This window comes from Mobula birostris, chromosome 7 (assembly GCF_030028105.1).
Source record: "Mobula birostris isolate sMobBir1 chromosome 7, sMobBir1.hap1, whole genome shotgun sequence".
In the NCBI taxonomy this organism is placed as follows: Eukaryota; Metazoa; Chordata; class Chondrichthyes; order Myliobatiformes; family Myliobatidae; genus Mobula; species Mobula birostris.
The window spans coordinates 20,864,851-20,885,041 of NC_092376.1; the positions used below are offsets into that span (position 1 = coordinate 20,864,851).

Sequence of the window (20,191 nt, forward strand, 5' to 3'; positions counted from 1 at the left end):
ACTCCCTAAATGTAGACAGAGACTGAAGACTACATCACCCCCAGTCGTGAAAACTAATAAGCTACGGAAAAGAGAGGCACAGAAGTGCTTACAGGACTACATTGAATCGGTGGATTAGACTGTATTCAAGAAACACACACAAAACTGCTGCAGGAACTCAGCAAGCCAAGCAGCATCTATGGGGAAAAAAAAGTACAATCGACGTTTTGGGCCGAGACCCTTTGGCAGAACTGTGGGAAAAAAAGATGAGTAGTTTTAAAAGGTGGGGGAGGGGGGAGAGAAACACAAGGTGACAGGTGAAACCGGGAGAACGAGGAATGAAGTAAAGAGCTGGGAAGTTGATTGGTGAAAGAGATAAAGGGCTGGAGAAGGGAGAGTCTGATAGGAGAGGACAGAGGGCCATGGAAGAAAGAAAAGGGGGGAGGAGCACCAGAGGGAGGCGATGGGTAGGCAGGAAATAAGGTGAGAGAGGGAAAAGGGGATGGGGAATGGCGAGTGGGGGGGGGGGGAACGGGTGCCAATACCGAAATTGGGTGACATTCCCAAACTGAAAGCCATGGATGAACCCTGAAGTTCATAGTCTGCTGAGGGCTGGGTCTGTGGCATTTAAGTTTGGCAACCTAGATCTGTATGAGAGAACCAGGTATGACTTGAGGAAGGCAATTTCAAGAGCCAAGAAACAATTCCAAGAGAGGTCGGAGGCGACATCAGATGCACGCCAGCTCTGGAAGGGTTTGTAGGACACTACTTCCTCCAAGGTAAAACCTAACATCATGAATGACAGAGATGTTTCACTACCAGACCTTTTATGCTCACTTTGCAAGGGAGACTAAAGCCACAACTATGAGGATCCCTGTAGCATCCAATGACCCTGTGATCTCTGGCTTGGACACCGACATCAGGCTGTCTTTCAAGATGGTGAACCCTCGCAAGGCAGCAGGGACCAATGGAGTACCTGGTAAGGCTCTGAAAACCTGTGCTAACCAAATGGTGGGAGTATTCAAAGACATCTTCAGTCTCTCATTTCTACGGTTGGAAGTTCCCACCTGCTTCAAGAAGGCAACAATTATACCGGTGCCCAAGAAGAGCAGTGTGAGCTGTCTTAATGACCAGCATCCAGTAGATCTCACATCTATGGTGATGAAATGCTTCCAGAGGTTGGTCATGGCTAGAATCAACTCTTGCCTCAGCAAGGACCGGGACCTGTTGCAGTTTGCCTATCGCCACAATTGGCCTATGGCAGACACAGTCTCAATGGCTCTCCACATGGTGCTAAATCACCTGGACAATACAAATACCTCTGTCAGGATGCTCTTTGTTAACTCTAACTCAGCTTTTAACACCACCATTTCCACAGTCCTGATCAATAAGCTGCAGAACCTGGCTCTCTGTACCTTCCTCTGCAATTACATCCTCAACTTCCTAACTGGAAGACCACAATCTGTGCGGATTGGTAATAATATCTCCTCTCACGGACAGTCAACACTGGTGCACCTCAGGAATGTGTACTTAGTCCACTGCTCTACTGTCTCTATACTCCTGACTGTGTGGCTCAAATTCCATCTATAAATTTGCTGATGGTAGTAGATTGTTGGTAGAATCTCAGGTGGAGATGCGAGGGCGTACAGGACCGAGATGTACCAGTTAGCTGAGTGGCATTGCAGCAACAACATTACACTCAACGTTGACAAGACCAAGGAGCTGATTGTGAACTTCAGAAAAGGTAAGACGAGAGAACACAAACCAATTCTTGTAGAGGTATCAGAAGTGGAGAGAGTGAGCAATTTTAAGTTCCTGCGTTTCAAGATCTATGAAGACCTAACCTGGCAACATATTAATGCAGCTATAAAGAAGACATGACAGCGGCTGTGTTTCACTTGGAGTTTAAGGAGATTTGGTTTGTCAACTAAAATATTCAAACTTCTACAAATGTACAATGGAGAGCATTTTGACTGGCTGCAGCATTGTCTGGAATGGAGGGGGTGAGGCGACTGCACAAGATCGAAGTAAGTTATAGAAACTTGTAAAATTAGTCGGTTCCATCATGGGTACCAGGCTTTGTAGTATCCAAAACATCTTCAAGGCCTGGTGTATTGCAAAGGAGGCGTCCATCTTAAGGACCCCTACCACCCAGGACATGCCCTCTTCTCATTGTTAACTGTCAGGAAGGAGGTACAGAAGCCTGAAGACACACACTCAGTAATTCAGGAACAGCTGCTTTCCCTCTGCCATCCAGTTTCTAAATGGGCATTGAACTCATGAACACTACCTCACTACTTTAAAAATTTTTTTTTGCGCTACTTATTTTAACTTAACTATTTAAAAGACACATAAATATTTCATGACATATGCCAGTGATATTAAACCTGATCCTGATATCAAATCAGTTAATCATGTGGCAGCAACACAATGCATAAAAGCATGCAGACGTGATCAAGAGCTTCAGTTGTTGTTCATACCACATATTAGAATGAGGAAGAAATGTAATTTAAGTGACTTTGACCATGGAATGATTGTTGATGCCAGATGGGGTCATTTGAGTATCTTAGAAACTGCTGATCTCCTGAGATTTTCATGTACAACAGAACCTTGAAGTGGATGAGCTACGACAGCAGAGAACCACAAACGTCCAGAAATACATCCAGTGGCCATTTTATTAGCTGTCTCTTATACCTAATAAAATGGCCACTGAGGGTACATCCAAGTAATGGGCCATAGTATTAAGATAGATAGATAGATATACTTTATTGATCCCGAGGGAAATTGGGTTTTGTTACAGCCGCACCAACCAAGAATAGGACATAAATATAGCAATACAAAAACCACAAACAATCAAACAACAAAATGCAAACTATGTCAGATGGAAAATAAGTCCAGGACCAGTCTATTGGCTCAGTGTGTCTGACCCTCCATGGGAGGAGCTACAAGTTCAATGGCCACAGGCAGGAAGGACCTCCCGTGCCGCCCAGTGTTGTATCTCGGTGGAATATGGCCGAAGTCCAACAGTAAAAAGTTCAATATCTGGTCTACAAACACGTTCCTCGATCGTAATATGACCCGGATTGCACCATCTGTTGTTAACCAGAACAGTAAGCACCCAACTCCTTTACGCTTACCGCTCTCAGTGCACTTCCGGTCAGCCCGAATGGTCTGGAAGCCGTCCATGGAAAAGTTTTGACCGGGTATGTCCTCGTGCAGCCCCGTTCCAATGAAACACACAACACTGCACACCCGAAATGTTCTGTGACGCCTGGCTAGCGCCGTGAACTTGTCCATTTCATTACCTACCGAACTCCTCTTCTCCATAAGTCTCTGTTGTCTCGTCCTGGTCCTCTTTCCTCGACTTTGTGATCCCCCTCTGCATCCTCTGTGTGTTTTCCTCCAGTTTTCTGCAGGGGTGTCCGCCGCTCTGCTCGCTAAACCGGCCGGCATAAGCGTAAGCAGTTGGTCCCTGGAATAAACAATGCAACCATGCTTCTGTCCCGCTAATGTGACGTGTTGGAATGTAACTATTTCCAGCGCTAGAAACCCAAATAGATCCATAATTATTATGAATTGCTGATATTTCATGACTTCATTACTCTTCAGCGGGGATCCTAACTAGCAAATAAGATTTTTTTTGAAGAGAGCAAAACATGCTCATGAGGGTGGTATTGTTGATGTGATGTAGATGGAGTTCTTTGACATCGTTCCCTGTTGGAAACTGGTTCAAAAGATTGAAGTCCATTGATCCAAAATTTACTTGGTAATAGGAGGCAGAGGGTGATTGTGGGAAATTGTTGTGATGATTAGGAATTGTGACCAACACTAATATCATAGATTTTAGATAGATTATGAGGACACGCAGTCCTCTTTTATTGTCATTTAGTAATGCATGCATGAGGAAATGATACAATGTTCCTCCAGACAGACCAAGACTGAAAAACTGACAAAAACCACATAATTATAACATATAGTTACAACAGTGCAAGCAATACCATAATTTGATAGAAGAACAGACCATGGGCACGGTAAAAAAATGTCTCAGTCTCTCGAAAGTCCCAGCATCTCACGCAGACGGTAGAAGGAAGAAAAACTCTCCCTGCCATGAGCTTCCAGCGCTGCAAACTTCCTGATGCAGTATCCTGGAAGCACCCGACCACTGTCCGACTCTCAGTCAGTCCGAAAACTTCGAGCCTCCGACCAGCCTTCCGACACCGAGCACCGAGCACCATTTCTGCCGAGCGCTTCGACCCCAGTTCTGGCCGCCAGCAACAGGCAAAGCTGAGGATTTGGGGCCTTCCCTCTGGAGATTCTCGATCGCACAGTAGCAGCGGCAGCAAACCAGGCATTTCAGAAGTTTCTCCAGATGTTCCTCCGTGCTTCTCATGTCCGCCTCCATCAAATCGGGATTGTGCATGGCCCCTATTTAACAGATACGATATCATTTCACCAGAGAGGCTGTGTGCGCTGTGTCGCACTGCCATCTTCTCCTTCCTTCATCCATGAGCATAGAGTAGCTTTATACTATTTAACTTTTAACCTGTTTTGTAAATACACCTTAGTGTTTGTTAATTTATTTGTGGTAATATTACTTTGTGTTGTGAGTGAGTTGTATGTACTGCGTTGTGCATCTTTCCTTTGGTAAAGGCCGAGGGGAGATTTGATAGAAGCATATAAAATAAGGAGGGGTCAAGGTTTTGTGATTACAGTCGTAAATCATAGGGAGCACAATTGAGACTGACAAGAAAAATTCTTATGTGGCTGGAATCTCAATTGCGCTGATATGCAGGTGTTGGAGGGAGGTTCTTTTGTGAATTTCAAGGTGGGATTGGATAATTGCAGTGGAGACAAATTTACAAATCTACAGAGAAAAGATAGGTTGGGCAAGGAAAGCGAGAGATGGTGGGATCATGATGAGTGGAACTTTGGTATCCTGTGCTGTAACTATTCAATAATTATGTGAATTCCTTTTAATGACTATAGCAAGAAAGGTCATTTCATGGATTTGTCATTGTAGGGCAGGTAATATTAAATTGTATGACTATATCACATAATTTCTCTTCAATTATTTTCTAATCAGAGGAACCATGACTGCACAAGTGACCTTGGAAGATGCCTTATCTAATGTTGACCTTTTGGAAGACCTGCCACTGCCAGACCAGCAGCCTTGCATCGAACCACCTCCTTCATCACTATTATACCAGGTATGATGGATTTGTAAATATTTATTATTCTTGGTTGATTTGTTCAAGTTCAGTGCCTTCTGAATTAAATTACTATCCATGGGGCTGAAGTAGACTCATTCAGAATGATACTGAATTGGTGAGCGGAGGAAAGTCAACAAGGACTCTCCTGTCATTAAATATTTGGACCCATGCCTTATCTGGGAGGGCAGTTTTGCAATGGATAGTCACATGATAAGATCTTTTTTATATTTAAAATGTATTCCCCCTGGACTCTAGGATTGTTTCCTATAGACTGGCCTAAGCGAAGAAAGTAGTAAACTGCAGACCATTATGCCTCATCTCGACTGCCAGGATCCTTACTGAGATTGTGATATCATGGTCCCCAGAAATTTTTAATATTAATTGTTGGAGTCTTCACTGTTTCATAAAATATCCAATGATTTTTTTGAGGATGTAAGTTAGAGGGTTGGGAAGAAGAAGCCAGTGGATAGTCTGTATTTTCAGAAGGCATTTAATAAGTCACTATGCAAAAGATAGCTTTATTACAGAAGGATTGATAATGGGTCTTCAATGATTTACAATTTATATGACTGACTTAAAGGAATGAAGTTTACCGTATACAGTTGTTGATCACAGAGCCACGTGGCAAAGTAAGCTATAAGGACTCATTGTTTGGTGAGAAAAGGGATAATTTGAATAAGCTGGCAGATGAGGTATTGTATAGGAATGTTAATATGTTTATTTTTAGTATGGATAGGAAAAAAAATAGAACATTCAAAATTTTAGATCACGTCTTCCTTGATCTTTCATTCTCGATAACGACCAAACCTTCAGTTTAGACTTCATCTGATCCCTGTGTGGCTCAATTCCCTTAGTGTCTCAAAAATCTCGATCTAAGTCTTAAATGTACTCAACATCCAGAGTGCTCTGAGTAAATATAACAAAGACAGTAAATTCCCTGGCTAAGGGAATTTCTCTTTGTTTCATTCTGATAGACTTTGTGTCTTTACCCTAAAACTCTAACCTTAAACTCTAACACTAATTCTGCTACCCCATCTCAAGAATGTTAAAGCAACACTCACAAAATGCTGGAGGAATTCAGCAGGCTAGGCAGCACTGAGGAAAAAGAGTAAGCAGTCAGTGTTTTGGGCCGAGACACTTCATCTGTCATGATAAAAAAGTATGAGACACAACACAATACAATAGTTTCAAGAACAATGAGATCATTTTCTTTTGATAAATTTGAAATGATTTTTGCTGTTTGTGACAAATCAACTTTCTTTTTCCAGCCAAATTTCAACACCAACTTCGAAGACAGAAATGCATTTGTTACGGGTATTGCCAGATACATTGAACAAGCAACAGTTCATTCTAGCATGGTAATGTTGATCTCTGATAATCGAATTTGTTCATCTTTTTTTATGTACTTTTGCTACAAGTTTTGGTTTATAATGATATAAAATTGTCTTTGTATCCTCTTTATTTCAAATTTGCTGCATGTTTATTTCAAGGATGACCTATTACTTGCACAATAACAACATTCTAAGTTTAAAGCAGACCAAGCAATATGACCTTCGGAATTGTATCTCTGAGTGAGGATAGACTGGTAATTACTGTTTGTTAGTAAATCAGTTTTAGAGTAATGAGAATGTTCAAGGATGAGGTTCAGAATTAAAAAGCTCCCGTGAAGACTAAAGTGTGTGATCACTTATCTAGAACCCTATGAAAGGTGATATATAAAAAGCAAGATAAGACCGACAAAGGAAACTTCTGTTTTGGACCAAAAGCATTATGCCATAGAACATCCGGAAGAGTATAGAAAGTGCGGGAATACAATTCTTGGGTGCATTTAAATTCTGGTGCCTCTAAGCCCTTGGCACTATGGCAATTCAGTCAACTATTGGGAAAATTAAAACATTTAAGACACAGAACAAAGGGTGTAAAGCACTGAAAGGATAAATTGAACAACAGAGTGCATCTTTAAAAGAGGATAATTTGATTAACCCTCTTGTTTATTCAGATTGGATGAGGGCAGTGTGTTTGTTGTATGTCTTTATGGCTTTTAGTGAGGCCTTTGTCATCCTACATGGCAGACTGGTTAAATATCAAAATCTTGAGGGGAACCAAAGGAAGAAGAGAAAATTGGATATGAAATTGTCTCAGTTGCAAGAAAGGATTGGCTGTTACCATCTGGATCCACAGGACTTGGTACTTAATCTGTTTTTTTTGATTGTGTAATGTAATTACTTAGACTTAAATTTGAGGTGGTGAATAAGAAGTCTGTGGATACAAAATTTTGCAATGTAGTTGACAATGACAATGGAAACAGAATTCAGGAAGATAGATGGCCTGAACAATTGGGCAGAAAAAGTAAAACCATGAGAAGAATGATGAGTAATAATGTTTTTAACAGAGAGTAGCAGATGTCAAGAATGTACTGCATGAAAGAATGTTAAGAGCCAGGAAACCCTCGTTGCATTTTGCCAAAAAAAAAATAGGAGCCCAGATCCAAGTCTAAATACCGATTATGCAGATATGGCCTTAATCAAGAAATACAAATACACTCCGTAGCCACTTTATTAGGTACACTTGTGCACCTGCTCGTTAATGCAAATATCTGATGAGTCAATCGTAACACCATAAGACCTAGGAGCACCATAATACCATGACACTTGATTGGCCCTCTTGTTTATTCAGATTTGGTGAGGACAGTGTGTTTGTTGTATGTCAGTATGGCTTCTAGTGAAGCTTTTGTCATCCTACATGGCAGGCTGGTTAAATATCAAAATCTTAGGGAGCTGAATAAGGTCATTCGGCCCATCGAGTCTGCTCCACCATATTCTTCTCAACCCCATTCTCTTGCCTTCTCTCCATAATCTATCACTCCATTTCCCATTCCCCAGCCAAATTAGTTTAAGGCCTCCCCATCGGCTCTAACAAACCTGCATGCCAAGGATACTGGTCACCTTCGGGTTCAGGTGTAACCCATCCTTTTTGTGTAGGTCATACCTTTCCCAGGAGAGATCCCAATGATCCAGAAATCTGAAGCCTTGCGCCAATTCTTAAACTACGCATTCATCTGCCAAATCATCCTATTCTTACTTTCACTGGTATGTGGCACAGTCAGCAATCCAGAGATTACTACCCTAGAGGTCCTGCTCTTCAGCTTTCTGCCTAACTCCCTATATTCTCTCTGAAGGACTTTCTCCCTTTTCCTACCTGTGTCATTGTTATCAACATGTACCACAACTTTTGACTGTTCACCTTCCTCCTTAAGAATGCCGTGGACCCAGTCCGATACATCCCTGACTCAGGCACCTGGAAAACAACATATCATGTCTTTCGTGTCCACAGAATATGCTTTCTACTCCTCTAATTATGGACTCCACAATCACTTGCACTCCTCTTCTCCACTCTCCCTTCTGAGCCACAGAGCAAGACTCAGTGCCAGAGATCTATTCATTGCGGCCTCCTCCTAGTAGGTCCCCCCTCCCGACAGTATCCAAAGTGGTATAATAGCCATAACTGGCTGCCTAGTCCCTTTCCCTATCCTGACGGTCACCCAGGAACCTGCTTCCTGCAACTTAGGAGCTACAGGGAGATTGTCACTCCTATCTTTCAGCTCCTCGTTCTCCCCTATGAGCTGAAGGTCATCGAGCTGCAGCTCCATTTTCTTAACACGGTCTCTAAGGAGCTGCAGCTTGATGCACTTTGTGCAGATGTAGTTATCAGTGAGAATGGAGGTGCCCCAAATTTCCCACATCTGACGCAAAGGAAGTACCACTACCTCCAAAACTATTCTCAGTGCACTAGCAATGTATTAACAGAAAAAATTCTTACTAGAAACTTTCTTACTTAACCTCTACCTATGTTTGCCCAAGCTTCTTCTCATCTAAGCCAGTTGAGTCAAAGCCAGACCACCCTTAACATTGCCCCACTCCAACAATGGCCGCTCCAGTTACAGACCTTTCTTCTTATTGGCCCTGTGCTGATTGCCACCTGCTGAGGAAAGAAGCTGAAAAGTACCAGAGCTCTTTTTAAATCTTGCGCTGTATCACCAACCTGCAACCTCATGCTTCTGATTTCCACCCGCTGAGAAAAATCATGTGGCAGCAACTGAATGCATGATGACTATCATTTGAAAAACGGATTTTATTAATCGTACAGTTTGCACAGGTTGTGATTTATAGGGTTTGTGCGTAATACTGACTTTTTATTTTAGAATGAAATGTTGGAGGAAGGTCAAGAATATGCTGTTATGTTGTATACTTGGAGAAGCTGTTCAAGAGCCATTCCTCAGGTACTGAATATTCATTTATTCTAATTCTATTTTATATGCAAGGTCATTAGAAATGAGGCTCATCCCCTCCATAATTGATTATGGTTGGAGTGCAGTTGATGTCTGTGAGCATTTGGTTGTTAGCTTAAATATCTATTCTGTTTTTAAGTGATTGTTATATTTCAATCATTTATCAACTGACTTTGTCTTGTGAGTTTTGACTCATTTTTATATGCCTGTGTACCTGTACCTGCTGCTTCAGAACTATTGTTCAAGGCCATCTGGGTTGGTAAGCAATAAATTTTAGTTGTACCCAAGATGTCACAGGAACTTGTAAGCACTGGAGCATGTTGTCTGATAGTTGATCATACTTTCTTATTTGTAGTAATTAATTATTTTTCCCCTTTTGTCCTCCAACTCTAGCAGTGCATTCACTTAATATTTTAATCTGATCATTAATGTAGTACAATAAATTATGGTAACCTCCTATCTGATTGTTTAGAAATCCCAGTGGTCACCGGAAAAGCCCTCCCTACCATTGAGCACATCTACAAGGAGTGCTGCCACAAGAAAGCAGCATCCATTGTTAATGTCCCCCAACATCCAGATCATACTCTCTTCTTACTGTTGCCATTGGGAAGGAGGTATGTGGGCATCAGGTCCCACAGCACCTGGTTCAAGAACAATTATTACCCTTCAACCATCAGGTTCCTGAACCGGCGTGGATAACTTCACTCACCTCAACACTGAACTGATTCCACAATCTGTGAGCTTACTTTCAAAGTGCCTACAGCTCGTATTCTCAATATTATTTATTACATTATTATTATTATTATTTGTATTTGCACAGTTTGTCTTATTTTGCACATTGGTTGTTTGGCTGTCTTTATTGACTATTGTGTTTCTGCATATCTACTGTGGATGCCCTTAAGAAAATGAATCTCAGAGTAATATATGGTGACTTATACATACTTTGATAATAAATTTTCTTTGAACTTCTCTCCTTCACTGGGTTATATTTCATAGGCTCCTTATAAACACAGGAGGCTCCATTTCCAAACTCCTGGCAGGATCACCAGGTTTTGTTTCCTAGAGAGGGAGGGAATGGGAAAAAATACTATGATTGTATAACATCTTTTATATAAAAATTTATTTGGGTGTTAATGGGAGTAACATTCAGTGGTCTGGAAAACCTGCTGGTCTAACACCACCATAGTCCTGAGGGTGCCACTTTACTGGAAAATCTGGAAAACCTGCTGGTCTAACACCACCATAGTCCCGAGGGTGCCAGTTTACTGGAAAATCTGGAAAACCTGCTGGTCTAACACCACCATAGTCCTGAGGGTGCCAGTTTACTGGAAAATCTGGAAAACCTGCTGGTCTAACACCACCATAGTCCCGAGGGTGCCACTTTACTGGAAAATCTGGAAAATCTGCTGGTCTAACACCACCATAGTCCCGAGGGTGCCACTTTACTGGAAAACCTGCTGGTCTAACACCACCATAGTCCCGAGGGTGCCATTTTACTGGAGTTTCACTGGTATCTCTGTCTTCCATAAAAGTTGAGGATGATTTGCCATGGTTTTTTTTACCCTCCTGAACAGGGCATTTAAGTGGACATATTTTGTGGTATAGTAAATTAGATTCACATTCATGATTTTTTAAAATTCATCATAGGTTAAATGCAATGAACAGCCTAACAGAGTTGAAATTTATGAAAAGACAGTGGAAGTCCTTGAACCAGAAGTCACAAAACTAATGAACTTCATGTATTTCCAGGTAAGCAATCAAAAGTTATTATGAATACTATAATTCTGCTATCTTTATTTATCAATGGAGAATAACTTTCAACTCCCCCCCCCCCCCCCCCCCCGCATTGACATCAGCGCTTTTTGTGTCCAACTCTGGAATCTTTTCCATATTCTGATTCATTCCTTGTGTGAAAGGATCATTACTAAGTATAGTTTCCATGATTTCAACCTGAGATGCATCGCTTTATTTGTACTTTCATTGAAAGATTCTGGGGGATTTTCACACTGCGATTTTATGAGTTTCTTCATATCTTGTGCCTCTAAAACTGAGAATCATCCTCACCCTTTGCTCTTCTTCTGTGGCTTAAGTGTTTAGGATTGGACACAGGACTTGGTTGTGGTCTGACAAGAGGTCTCTGCTATTTGGGCATGGCTACAATTTTTTTTTTGCCCTGTAATTTAGCATTTATTCTATCCATTCTGTGTCTTGTTCCATTATCACACCTAATGCCTTTCACTACAGTTGATGACTTCATTATTCCTGTCCCCAAATCATGGACATTCCTTTTATTCATTTCCACATTCCCGTGTGTGTCTTTGCAATTACATCCAAACTCCATAATTGTTGAGTTAGGAAGTAATGAAAGCATGAACACAAATGACTGAAACTAAAGAGGTAACAATGGATTTAGATCTATTTATCGCATGAACAATATTGCGCAGAAGTCTTAGGCGCATATATTTTGCTAAGGTGTCTTTGACTTTTACACAATACTGTAGTAATTTTATGTATTGTGCTGTGCTGCTGCCACAAAAAAATCATGACGTGAGTGATGATGAATCTGATTCTGATTTTTTAATATATATGTGTGTGTGTGTGTGTATATGTATATGTGTGTGTGTGTGTATATGTATATGTGTGTGTGTGTGTGTGTATGTGTGTGTGTGTGTGTGTGTATGTATATGTGTGTGTGTGTGTATATGTATATATATGTGTGTGTGTGTGTATATGTATATATATATATATATATGTGTGTGTGTGTGTGTATGTATATGTGTACAATTATGGGAAAGATTGAAGGGAAGAAAGCAAAAGGAAGGCAAAGACAAATGATGCTGGTGACAGCAGCCAGAGAACTGGAAATGAATACCAATGAATTGATCCACTTGACCCAAAACAGGAGTGTGTGGGCCATGGCAGTCAAAGCAAACTGGGCACGGCACCTGAAGAGGATAATGATGTGTGTGTGTAATTATATATACACCTCTCTCACTCCCCCTTCTCAAAACATGCAGTGAAATATGACATTTGCATTAACAATCCAAGCAGCTGGCTTATTTCTTTTGCTGTTTAGCAGGGATCAGTTTTGAATCTTTCCCACTGATTAGATATCTAGCTGACCCAGTGTAGTCAGCATGACTTCATCTACAGCTGCTGTTGCTAGCATTATTTCTTACACACAGCCCATTCATTGAGGTTGGTTAGTCTTTATCTCTCCAACAGAGTCTCTACTGCCAGACCAAGTGCAAATTAGGGATAACACAAATCTGGGTAGGTGGATGTCGTGGTCCTCATCCTCTCCATGGCTAATGACAGACACAGATGAAGGGTACTGGAAGTCTAAAACAAAAGAGCAAAAGCTGAGCAGATCACACCACATTTATGTTCTGATAAAGGGACTCTGGACGGACCTACTGAATTGCAGCATTTTCTGAGCCGCACACACAAATTGCTGGAGGAACTCAACAGGCCAGACAGCATCCGTGGAAAAAAGTAGTCAGTGTTTCAGCCTGAAATGTGGACTGTACTTTCTTCCATAGATGTTGCCTTGCCTGCTGAGTTCCTCCAGCATTTTGTGTATGGTGCTCAAATTTCCAGCATCTACAGATTTTCTCTTGTTTTTTTTTCCAGCATTTTCTGTTTTTGGTTCCTCTCTTGTTACTTGCTTAAGGTGAACCAGGCAACATGTTATATCTGTGGTGTTCTTGACTTGCAATTGAGCTGTGAAATGGATCTCCTATTAAACACCAAGGAAACTTTAATCTCTGCAATAGTTTGTTTTATTCATTTCCCCTGACCCACACTCAAATCCACTGGTAAAATCTTTATCAACTTGAGAATCCCTCAGTAAATGGATGTCCACATTAACCAAATGATATCAAAATTCTGCCATCTATATCCTGTTCTGCACTGAGCCAAATGAACCCTTTGACTTATTTCTGTGCTGATTTGCATAATATTAAGTAGAAAATTTTAATAAAGGACAGGCTGTTCTGCTGGATTCTGTCACATTCATGTTTTGTCTTTCTTTTGCTTTACTCTTTTTATTTCAACTGTCTGTTTCATCTTGCTCCCATCTTCCAAGCTAACTTTAATTTCCTATGCATTTCTCCTTTCTCCTTTCCATGTGCTTTCCACAATTTGAGACTACTCCATTACCAAAGCCTTTGCTTTTTAACCGCGTGGATGAATTTTGCCAGACGTTTGTGCAGCACAGCATTATGTGGTCACTGGTGACAGGTCACAGCATGTAAACCTCAGTGACAAACTGGAAAATGGTGTCTCCAATTAATTATTCTGGGATTGCTTTATACTTTTGGTCTAATTTTCTTTTGCATGCACACCTATTGGATATCTTTTTGTACCAGTGCTGATACATGAGTGGACCTATTGACATTTCATACCATACTGTCACTTTCTTTTACTGTTTCCTGAGACATAACTTTGTTATAAAAAACCTTTTTATTGTCTTGTAGCAGACTGTTGACATTTTTATTAAAAGAAGTGAATCCCTGGACTTGCATAAAATTGCTGTGATGCAGAGTATAATTTTTAGAAGCTAGCGTTTCAGTTTTATTTCTTTGATGTTTTAAACTTGGGCCTTCCTTGTGGTCCAGAAGGTCTTTACTATATATTTTATCATATTGTTTTTATTGTTTTAGACTTTAGAATTGTATCATTAGCAGCTTCATTGAGAGGAAAAGTGATACTTTTTGAAAATTTAAAACAGACATCTCACCCTGCAAAAACTCATTTCAGGGAGGTAGCACCATCAATTTGCGGGAGACTCCCGGAACTTCCGGGAGAGGTGGGATGTGTGCAATAGAGTAGCTCCTTAGCAGCGAGCCAGCTAGTTTAAATAATGTTAGCTATGCTAATGAATGAATGACACCTGTTAAACTCACCTCAACATGTCTTTTACAGTCTTAACCCACTGTGGGCAATAGAAAAGACACTGTTGCAAACAGTGCAGCCAGCAACACCGTCATTATTTTTGACCCCTATTAGGCAGGGGTACACTTTAGCGTAGTCTGGGGTGACTTACGTTTTATATTTTATTTTTTGGAACACTCTCCCATGATGCACACTCTCTCTCTCTCTCTCTCTCTCTCTCGCGTGCTCACTCTCTCAAAAAAAAGATTTCCGGGACGTTGTATATAACTTGCGGGCATCAGGGAGCCACTATTAATATGTGGGAGACTCCCGGAACTTCCAGGAGAGGTGGGATGTCTGTTAAAATAAACAAAAAACACAAGAAAAAATTAGCTGATGTAGGCCACATGTCCTCTCAAGCCTGCTTTGCCATTCTATATGATTGTGCTCTATTTGTCTCAGGCCTCAGCTCTTCCTCTGTGTAGATCCCCATAACAGTTAACCTCCTGATCTCTCAAAAGTTTATTTCCTTGACTTAACACTTCCAATAATATAACCTCCAAAATTCTGTGGGCTGGAAAATTCCATTACCTTCTGAGAATAAATTTCTCAGTTTTATATGACCTGCAGTTTTCAAGGTGAAGGTCAGTTCACATTAGTATTGAACTGACTCTGCAGCTTGTTCTCAGTATTATTTGTTTATTTTTTTAATTATTTGTACAATTCATCTTTTTTGCACATTGAGTGTTTGTTGGGGTCTATGTTATGTTTCTTTTGTGGATTCTATTGTATTTTTTCCCTTGTGGGTGCCTGCAAGAAAACGAATCTTGAACTTTGAAGTTTTGGTATGATGTAAAAATTTAGTGTCATTAATCTGAGTTTTGCTTGTGGAGGCTTGCAAACAACCTATAAATATATTTGGTTTAATTCAACAGCGCAATGCAATTGACCGCTTTTGTAACGAGGTGAAACGACTTTGTCATGCTGAGAGGAGGAGAGATTTTGTTTCAGAAGCTTACCTTCTCACACTGGGAAAATTCATTAACATGTTTGCAGTCTTGGATGAGCTGAAAAACATGAAATGTAGTGTGAAAAATGACCACTCGGCATACAAACGGTGAGACTTTGATTTGTAATCTTAAAAACTTTGATAACTGCAATTAAAAACATGGTGAATTTTTCTTTAGTTTTGTTGATTGCTGTGACATATTTAATGAACAACATGTGCATGTAATTAAAAGAAAGAAAAGGGAAGAGGAGCATCGGGGGTGGGGGGGTGGTGATGGACAGGCATGAACATTGATTTCTTGTACTTCTGGTAACACCCCCCCATCCCCCCTTTCCTTCACCATTTTCCATCCCCTTTTCCCTCTCTCACCGTTATATCCTTGCCCGCCCATCACCTCCCTCTGATGCTCCTTCTCCCTTTTCTTTCTTCCATGCCCTTCTGTCTCTTTCACCAATTTACTTCCCAGCTCTTTACTTCATCCCTCCCCCCTCAGGTTTCACTTATCACCTGGTGCTTTTGTCTCTCCCCTCCCCCCACCTTTTAAATCTACTCCTCAGCTATTTTTCTTCAGTCCAGCCAAAGGGTTTCGGCCTGAAACGTCGACTGTACTCTTTTCATAGATGCTGCCTGGCCTGCTGAGTTCCTCCAGCATTGTCTGTGTGTTGCTCAGATTTTGTCCTGGCTGTCCCATTGTTGGAAGAATGTGGATACTGTGGAGAGGGTTGCCAGGATGCTACCTGGATTAGAGAGTATGAGCTACAAAGCAAAGGTTGGACAAACTTGGGCTGTTCTCCCTAAAGCGTCAGAAGCTAAGGGGAGACCAGATACAAGTTTTTAAAATTATGACAGACAGGTAGGGTAGGCAGTCAAAATCTGTTCCCCAGGGCTGGGTTGTCAAACTCAGAGGGAATGATTAGAGGTGACATGAGGGGCAAGTTCTTACACAGAGAGTGGTAGGTGCCTGGAATAGGCTAGCAGGATTACTAGTGGAATGGGTCAGTCTTGTTGAGTTTAAGTGGTTTTTAGATAGACACGTGAATATGAAGCGAATGGAAGAATATTGATGATATGCAGGAGAAGAACATTTAGTTTTAATTGGCATCAAGATCGTCACAACATTGTGGGCTGAATGGCTTGTTCATTGCCGAACCATTCTATATTAGAATGGCGCAGCACATCACACAAACCAATCTTCCGTCCATGGACTCACTTTACACCGCACGCTGTCAGAGCAGTGCTGCCAGGATAATCAAGGGCATAACCCACCCAGCCAACAGACTTTTCGTCCCTTTTCCCTCTGGGAGAAAGTTCAGGAGCTTGAAGACTCATACGGCCAGATTTGGGAACAGCTTCTTTCCAACTGTGATAAGACTGCTGAAGGGATCCTGACCCGGATCTGGGCCGTACCCTCCAAATATCCGGACCTGCCTCTTGGTTTTTTTGCACTACCTTACTTCCCATTTTTCTATTTTCTATTTATGATTTATAATTTAAATTTTTAATATTTACTAATTTAAACTATTTAAACTATTTTAAATATTTTATTATTTAATATTTGTAATCCAGGGAGTGTGAAGCACAGAATCAAATATCGCTGTGATAATTGTACGTTCTAGTACCAATTGTTTGGCGACAATAAAGTATAAAGTATTATAAACAGCAGAGCATCTGCTTCACATTGATGTGCTTTGACTAGTAATGTTCACACTTCAGACAGAGAGCGGTAAAAACTCCATCATGCTGTTATCTCAATTTTGCCAAAGATTCAAGGTAATTCAATTTTATAGAACAATATAGTGCAGGAACATATCCTTTGGCCCACAATGTATGCACAGAACACAATGTCAAATTAAACTGGGTATCTTGAGCCAATACATGATCCATATTCCTCCATTCTCTGCAGATTTATGTGCAGCTCATTCCAAGAGCCTACCGTTCAGTATAAAACAAAAATATGTGCTGCACACGTTTCATTTAAACTCTTATCTCACTCCTACAACCTCCCCCACCCACCCATTGGCTTAAATGTATATCCTCTAGGATTTGATATTTCTACCCTGGGAAAAAGACTCTAGCTGTCTGTGCCTCTCATAATCTTCAAACTTCTATCAGGTTTTCCCTCAGCATCAGATGCTCCAGAGAAAATGTCCAAGTTTGTCCAACCTTTCATCATAGCTCATGCCCTCTAATTCGGCCAGGATCCGAGTATACCTCTTCTGAACCCTTCTCAAAAACCTCCATATCCTTCCTGTAATGACACAACTAGAATTGCAGATAAGATTCCAAATGTGGCCAAATCAAAGTTTTAAAGAGATGGGAAATGACTTCTAATCTCTTATACCCTATGGCATGACCAATGAAGGCAATGCCTCATTTTTACTACACTATCTACTTGATTGGCTTCTTTCAGTGAACTATAGACTTGATCCCTCTGTACATCAATTTATTATTGTTATAATCTGGAATTTCTTTGGAGAGTGGTACCTAACTCATTTGTTAAAGTTTGTCATGATTGGGTCCTACCAATTTCTTAAATAATAGTACAAAGTAGATTCTATATTGTTAAACTAGAAAGAATGCAGAAAAGATTTTTAAAGATGTTGCCAGGGACTGAGTTAAATGGAGAGGTTGGCCAGGCTAGGTCTTTATTCTTTGGAATATAGGAGAATGAGGGGTGACTTCATAGAAATGTTTAAACAAGGCATAGATAAGGTGGACAGTAACAACCTTTTCCCCAGTCTAGAGGAGTCTAAAACTTTGGGGCATAGATTTAGGGTGAGAGGAGAGAGGAAAGATTTTAGAGGGGCCTGAGTAGCAACTTAACACACTATGTGCAAAAGTATATGGAAGGAGCTGCCAAAGGAAGTAACTGAGGCAGGGACAATAGTGTAATTTAAGAACGATTTGCATAGATACATGAGGGACAGGGGTTGGAGAGATATGGGCTGAACACAGGAAATTGGGACCAGCTGGGTAGGCACCATGGCTGGCCTGGACTGATTGGGCCAAACGGCTTGTATTTGTGCTCTATTGCTTTACGACTAAGAAATTTGAATGGAAAGAAGTGTGTGTACTTTTGAAATAGTTCTTACTACAATATGTGTAATATTGAAACTTGTAATCACTGAATTGATCATTGAAATTAAACTTTGTTTCAGAGCTGCTCAGTTTCTTCGTAAAATGTCAGACCCACAATCTATACAAGAATCTCAAAATCTGTCCATGTTTCTTGCAAATCACAACAAAATTACTCAGGTAAATGTGACCCATAATTATATTTCTGAGCCTCGAGAAGGACCCATTGAATTATTTCAATGTCTGTCTGAATATACCAGTTAAATACAATAGTTATTTGAAAATTATATGAAACAAAGCTTTTTTTGTAGTATTGTATAATTTCACTTTTGAGTTGGAAAGTTATGACTTCAACTTCATTCCAGGATTTGAACATCTATAACTCTTTATGTTTGGATGTTCATCTTTCAGATATGACGCCAAACTGTGAGCTTGTCACTCTGTTCAAGTAAACGTGTAACATCTTAACTCCTTTTTAAATAAATGCTTTTCAGCATTCATGCCTTAACCAGCAAGATATCCGGGTTGGGTGGAATAATGATTTGTTTCACTGTATTTGTTAGAAATGTTCTGTGTATTGATGTTTGAGGAGTAATGATGAATGCAGCATTAATGATGAATGTTTCCAGACCAAGAAGGTAGGAAAATTAATTTGAAGAGCTCAAGCTGAATCCTTGGTAACCCAGCCTTGAAATGCTTGTATGGATATACCTTCTTCCACGTTGCCTTCAACGGTAGCATGACCTTCTGGATGCTTTCTGTTTCAGCTCAGGCAGTAAGAGATTATCTACTGCACTGGGTGCAATTCCAGCTCATTAATACCTAGCAAAAATGTTAAGACAAAAGACTATTGTGTAAAGTAGATTATTTCATTATTTTGTGAAGTATTGTGGACTTGTGCTATCTGAAAAGCAAATCATTGTTTCGTGTATCGAATTTCGTATTAATATTTGTTCTCTTTACAGTCTCTCCAGCAGCAACTTGAAGTCATTCCAGGCTATGAGGAGCTTCTTGCTGACATTGTAAATATTTGTATTGATTACTATGAGAACCGAATGTACCTTACTCCTGGTGAAAAGCACATGCTGCTGAAGGTATATGTTCCTTTTTAAATTTCACAGAGGTTGTACAAATTATATAACTGGAATTATGTATCACTCATCAGCTTATAAGTATTGGCATGTGCTCTTACAAAGGTAAAATAATTTACCCTCAGTAAGTTTTGATCATACAGAATTTGAATGGCGTGTTGGAAGGGCTTGAAAATAGCTTGTGGGAGTGTTTATTAGATGAAAGTAAGATTAATCAGACTACAAAGAAAAATACACTCAATGGCAACTTTATTAGATACATCTGAAAATTCGTTAATGCAAATATCTAATAAGCCAATCATGTCCAGAAATTCAATGTAAAAAAAAGCATGCAGACATGGTCAAGATGTTCATTTGTTCAGAAAAATGATTTAAATGAACCTCAAGGATGTATGCTTAGCCCCTGTTCTACTCCTTCTGTCCTCTTGAACACAGCTCAAACGCCATCTATAAATTCGCTGATAACATCACTGCTGTTGATAGAATCTCAGATGGCAAAAAAGAGGTGTACAGGAGTGAGATAGGTCAGTTGGTTGAACAGCCTTGCACTCAGCATCAGCAAGACCAAACAAATTGATTGTGGACTTCAAGAAGAGGAAGTCGGGAGAGCTCATACCATTCATTATTGAGGGACTTCTGTGGTGAAAAAAGTGAGCAGTTTCAA

The 20,191-nt window shown here is 40.4% G+C and overlaps 1 protein-coding gene across 1 annotated transcript in view; it reads left to right on the top strand.

Moving 5' to 3' along the window:
• The window catches only part of cyfip1 (cytoplasmic FMR1 interacting protein 1), a 153,337-nt gene that overhangs the window by 42,547 nt on the left and 90,599 nt on the right, over positions 1-20,191 (top strand). Inside the window, exons 3-9 of the mRNA XM_072262714.1 lie at positions 5,063-5,186; positions 6,458-6,547; positions 9,391-9,468; positions 11,125-11,226; positions 15,288-15,469; positions 18,520-18,616; positions 19,402-19,530. Of these exons, the coding sequence (XP_072118815.1) occupies positions 5,063-5,186; positions 6,458-6,547; positions 9,391-9,468; positions 11,125-11,226; positions 15,288-15,469; positions 18,520-18,616; positions 19,402-19,530 (802 nt within the window). The remainder of the gene's footprint in view (positions 1-5,062; positions 5,187-6,457; positions 6,548-9,390; positions 9,469-11,124; positions 11,227-15,287; positions 15,470-18,519; positions 18,617-19,401; positions 19,531-20,191) is intronic.